Source organism: Sylvia atricapilla, chromosome Z, assembly GCF_009819655.1.
Source record: "Sylvia atricapilla isolate bSylAtr1 chromosome Z, bSylAtr1.pri, whole genome shotgun sequence".
Lineage (NCBI taxonomy): Eukaryota > Metazoa > Chordata > Aves > Passeriformes > Sylviidae > Sylvia > Sylvia atricapilla.
The window spans coordinates 73,861,057-73,867,056 of NC_089174.1; the positions used below are offsets into that span (position 1 = coordinate 73,861,057).

General features: G+C 40.6%; 1 protein-coding gene across 1 annotated transcript in view; it reads left to right on the forward strand.

Moving 5' to 3' along the window:
• Positions 1-5,163, forward strand: part of PARP8 (poly(ADP-ribose) polymerase family member 8) — a 115,512-nt gene extending 110,349 nt beyond the window's left edge. The window contains exons 25-26 of the mRNA XM_066340052.1: positions 2,651-2,735; positions 3,399-5,163. Coding sequence (XP_066196149.1) covers positions 2,651-2,735; positions 3,399-3,501 — 188 coding nt within the window. The 3' untranslated portion in view covers positions 3,502-5,163. The remainder of the gene's footprint in view (positions 1-2,650; positions 2,736-3,398) is intronic.
• The last annotated feature ends 837 nt before the right edge of the window (positions 5,164-6,000 follow it).

Genomic DNA, 6,000 nt, shown 5'->3' on the forward strand with positions numbered 1-6,000 from the left:
GGATCTGTCAGTCAACATGAAAAATGCAATTTGAACTGTACAGAAAAATAAAGAAATTTAGTTCTAAAACTTCCATAAGGAACATAATTAATTCCTTGGCCTTTAATGCCTGATTTTTTTAAATGTGAATGACATCTTTCACAAGAACTTTTTCATTTGTTGTTCTTTCTTTGCACGTATTAATGGAGTACCAATTTTGTAAGAGTGAATTTTAAATATTTGGTAAAATACATTTTGTAGCTTTCATATTCATTTCATTTCTCTGTCTAGAGAAGGTGGTTTAGGGGAGATGATTAATAAAGAATTTATGTAAAATTAATTACAAGAAATGCTTGTTAAAAATTGCTATTCACGAAAGAAATAGTATCAAAATTGAATATGTATGCAGTTATGTTAGTGTTAGAATAAAGTAAACCAGTCTATTTCAGTTGTAAGGGACCTATAACCCAAGTGAAATCCTGGAGGGACCTATAACCCAAGTGAATCCAATTCAGGGCTGCCCAAACATTAAGGCATGTCATTTAAGAGCATCGTTTAAATGTCCCTTAGACACTGACAGGTTGGGCACAGCAAGCCGTCTGTAGGAAGCCTGTTCCAGGCTTTCACCTCTGTTATGGTTCAACCCCAGCCAACAGCCAAGCCCCATACAGCCATTCAGTCACTTCCCCCAACAGGGCTGGGGGGAGAATCCACAAGGCAGAAGCTAGAAAATTCACAGGTTGAGATAAAGACAGCTTAATAGTGAAAGCAAGAGTCCTGCATGCAAGCAAAGCAAAACAAGAAACTGATTCACTTCTTCCAGGGGGCAGGCAGCTGTTTAGCCATCTCCAGGAATGCCTGGCCTATCACATGTAGAGGTTACTTGGGAAGTCCAACACCATCACTCCAAATGTGCCTCCCTTCCCTCCTTCTTCCCCCCACTTTACATACTGCCCATGATGTCACATAGTCAGGAATACCCCTTTGGTCGGTCGGGGTCACCTGTCCTGCCTCCCATGAATCCCCAGCTTTCATGGGAGTGTGTCGTAGGAGAACCAGAAAAGGTTGGCTGGCTGTATGTGAGCTCTGCTCAGCAGTAACAAAAACATCCCTATCCTATCAACCTTGTCTGTGTTCAGCACAACCAAAAACTGCCCCATGCCAGCTGCTGAGAAGAAAATTTACTCTACCCCAGTCTAACCCAGCATGCCACCCTCTCAGTAAAAAATTACTTCAGAATATCCAGTCTAAACCTCCTCCCGCAGAGCTTTGAATCCTGTCCCTGCTTACCAGGCAGAGGTGCTCAGCTCCGCCCTGCGCCCTTCCCCTCCTCAGGAGCTGCAGAGAGAGGCGAGCTCACCCCCAGCCTGCTTTTCTCCAGACTAGACAGGCCAAATTCCTCCGTTAGTTTCCAGAAGGCGTTTTCCATCCCTGCCACCAGCCCTGTCTCCTTCCTCAGGACAGGCCGAAGGAGCTTCCCCCGCTCGGCGGCGGGGCCCAGCGGAGGCCGCCCCAGGCCGAGCCCAGCGGGGCCATCCCCGGCCCGGGCCGTGCCGCGCTCCGCGCTCCGGGATGGGCTTTGTCCTCGGGGCTGCCCGGCCACCGCTGACCCGCCTGAGCCCGGCACCGCCGGCCCCACCTCCCTCACAGCTGTCCACACGCTCCTCTCCCGCTTTACCCCTGTGCCCGGGGTCACTCCATCCCGGGTGCAGAATTCAGCAATTGGACTCGGCAAATTTTACCCCAGTTACCGTTGCTCACTGCTCCAGTCTACCTAGATCCCTCTGCAAAGGCCTCTTGTCCCTCAAAAGAATCCACAGCAGGCCCCAGTCTGATCATCAGCAAACCTGCTGCTGGTGCATTCACCCTCAGCATCCAGATGGTGAATAAATCCATAGAACAGAACTGGCCCTGGAATGGAGCCCTGAGAACACCACTGCTGTGACCAAGCTCCAGGCAGATGTTGCCCCATTCACTACAACCCTTTGGGTTCAGTTCCTCAGCCAGTTCTTAACCTACCACACTGTGACCCTGCTCATCCCACAGCTCCATAATTTGTGCAGAAGGATGCTCTTCAAATGCATTTAGATATTTTCAAATGCAGATTGATGGTATGTCTTCTAGTTAGCAATAAAAAGCTTTCTTTCCTGTATTGTTCTCATTCTGCCGGTAAACAATCTATCATCAAATACATAGAGCAAGTTTTGGCAAGATTTTTCAACTTACTGAGTCATAATTGCTACTTGTTTTAAATATTTGGTAGTATAGCACATCCCAAATTCACTGTATAGCAGTTTCAGGCCTTGTCTTAAGCATCTTGGTTTTGGATCAGCCATCACCAAAAACAATATCTGTTCCAAATGCTGATGGTCTCAGACCGTCCTTAACAGCCCTATGGCTTTTTAAATTCTGTTTTTAATAATTGAAATTTTCAAGCTTTCATTCAATTTATTTCAATTTATTTCCAAAACTGTATTTTGGAAACCAGAAGCAAGTTCATCTCCCTTTTTGTTCTAGCAGCAAACTCAAAATCTGCAGTGCAGTGCAGGCATGTAGAGTAAAACTACACATTCCCCAAAGATTATTTCAAATGTATATAACCCAAAATCTTTGAGAGCAGTGTTTCCCAGGTATGTTTTCATCACTATGAAATTTATTCTTTCTCTGATAGTGATAACCTCACCTGATCTGCACAAACATGGGGAGGTATGGGTAGTTCCCAACACCGATCACGTGTGTACAAGATTTTTCTTTGTGTGAGTACAAAACTTCTCTTAACATTCAACTTCATGCTAGACCTTTTCCTTATTTCCTCCAGTAGTTTTAATTAAGTAGATAAAAGTAATTTCTTCCTAATTCTGTTCAGAGTTTCTTCATTTTTTATCTTTCACTGTACTTAATTGTGCTAGAAATGTATGAATAAGCAAGTGTCAAAAGTTTTAGTACATGTCTTGTTTTAGTAGAAATGGACAGAGTTCATGATTTTTCCTATTCAATGGCATTACTTCACATTATAGTAAGTCTGTCCCCATATTGTGAAACATAATTTCTATTTGGCTGTGTGTATTTAAGCTGAAGAGTTCATTAAAGGCTTCCTGTCTGTGCTGTGAGCATTTCCCTCTTTCACCTAACACTTGTCCCTTTTGGGTCTGTTTATAAGGCACCCTTTGGATGCCTTATTCAGCCTCAGGGATTCAGTGATGATGGCAACCTTACCACCTCCCACTCCAAAGTCTGGGATTTAGGTATAAAGATGAAGCACAGCAGAGCTCTTCAGTAGAAACATGTTAACTTATGGAATAAGCACTTGGGGCATGAGACCTTTTGATGTTTTTACATAGATTAATAAAACACTAATATGTTATTATTTACTGTACCTTTTTTTTTTTTTCTTTTTTTTTTTTTTTTTTTTTTTTTAGTTATGAAGATGGTCAAGTGGGTGATACAAGTATAAATACACAGGAACCAAACATTCATAAAGAGATTCTTCGAGTCATTGGCAATCAAACTGCTACTGGTTAAAAGGACCACTCTTATTTAATTGATGTGAAGCCTTCCTCAGTCTCAAAGCTGGATTTTGAACTGAAGAAGATGCAAAAAACTAATTTATTATTACTACACTAAGCAAATTAACCATTTGAATACTTACTGTTTTCTTACTTAGTATTTCGTATCTCATCAAAATACCTGAGATGGTATCAATTAGCAACAGTAGGGGTGCAAAGTCTATTATTATACTAAAACAATTAATAATTAAACAGACATTTGAGTTGCTCAGAATAAACAGACATTAAAAAGAACTTTTGTGCTGATATTTTTATACTAAACTTCAATTGGAAGTTTTAGTACTGTATACTGGTATTTTAAATTCAGAATGACTAAATTACAAGTAAGAGAAGATTTTATAGCGGAGCACCTGTATTATGCAGGATACTTTGCAATAAGTAAAATATTCTCATATTAAAACACAATAAAGGTTGTCTGGAACATGTAAAGTTGAAGAGATTGGTTACCTGCAGTTGTCTTTGATTCTTTTTATTTTACACAAATGCAGTTAGCATTTAGACTCAAAGATGAAAAAAACAATGCATTTTTTATTTACTGGGTGAAACAAAGCAAAATGAATGTGATAGTCTATGTTCAGCTTTCTTTATCTTCTCTGGAACACTGTTACTTACCCATTAAGCAGCTCAGTTGCATTTTTTAATTATACAAGCCTAGAAACACTTGGAAAACCTAAAGCTGTTAATTTCCCTTTTAGAATTTTCATCTTTATATACTAGATTTTACAATTTCATTAGATCCACAAGGTTTTTTCATGTGTGCATCTTAACTTCAGTGAAACTGCTCTGTGGTGAAATTTATCCACATATTTTAAAGTATGTGCTGAGTTAAGGCTTTTCCATGGTTGAGTTGATTGTTGGTGCATCAGAAAATATATACAAATGCAAAATTCTACTGATTTTGTCTTGATAAAATAGTTTTGTTAATTAATTTCTAAGCGATAAGAAATCCATTTAAATATCTCTGTCTTTTAAATTAACAGCTGTTTTTTCCAAATGAGTAGGATGGCAACACAGATAGAGAAGGGTCCAGTCTCCAAGGCAAAAAGTATACCCTGTGCCCTGATGAATGCCCTTGGCAGCCCTCATGGTGGCTATTCTGAAGCATCAATCACACCCTTGAATATAGAGAGCAGTTCAACTTACCCATCTGTGCAACTAATACAAGCCACCTCAGAAAGCAAAAACAGACTGAAACTTCTCTTACGTTACTTTCATAATAATAAAGATACTAAAGCACCAAGTAACAGCACAACAGAGCACAGGTGTGTTTGTTTCTTTTAAACAGAACTTAATTAGATATGCTGTAATGAATGATTCCTTCTTTTTAGTTCATGCTACACTCCTGTATTACTTGCTGCAGTTGAAGTGCCCTACAGGTAAAATAGTGGTAGTTGGCATAGGAGCATATACCTGGGGATGTATTTTAGCATTCTACACTTACTTGCTTTAGTTTTAGTTATTCTGCATTCATATCCAGACTTGTAAAGCAAATTCTGTTTGCCTATCCCCATTTTGCTAGTTCTATTGACTTGCACCCTCATTTGGTGGACCTCTTAAATTAGAGAAGCACTACTCTAATTGCTGTTTTCCATGTTGGGACACATGATACGTAACTTCTTGAAACAGAGATAAAAAGATTTCCTGAAACTTGTCTGTCTCATAAGAACTCCATAGTTGTGTGATTGCAAAAAGTCAACATAATTCAGAAGTGGAGCTGAACTTCTGGCATGCCCATCTCTGTGTAATGGTCCTGCCATATGTGTCTGCATCACTCTGTTTTGCCTGACAAAAAGAAACTGGGAAGCAAGTCCACAAAGGTGTTCTATGATTATTTGCTGAGCTGATAGTCCACCACTGTGGGATCCCTCTTCAAATAAAACTAAGAGAAAAGAGAGATGACTATGGGTGAACTGGAGAAGCCAAGTAAATGGTCATCTTCCCTGTCCCCTCAAGCTTATAGCAGGGTCAGAAATGAAACCCCTAAAGTAAGCAATGTGAAATGTAGCTAATGAGTTGACCTTCATTTGCATTGTGGAGTCATGATACTGGTCATACATGGTGCCATCATAAGTATAATCCCAGGAAAGGAAAGAGGAAAATACATTGCTGCCAAATTTTAAGACTGCTCAGAGGTTTGTTTTAAGTGGATGAGCCACAGTATTGGACAGTGTGGGAGAAAGCAGGATTCCCAAGTTGTACAGAGGCCTTGCTGTTGTAAAGTGCCTGTCTCAGGGAGTGCTGAGGTGACTAACTTAAGGGGGGAGAAGGATGGTGAAGAGGAGTAAAAGGTAGAATGTGACAAGCCAAAGGTGCTACAAACCAGTGGAAGAGGGCAAAACCTTTCAGGGAGAAAGGTAGTTGTGAAGGCAGAACTCGTGGTCTGATGTGGTACATGGCAGAAGGGAGTGGCAGAACCAAGCTGCAGCATGGGATGCACAGCCTGTGGCAGTGTGGG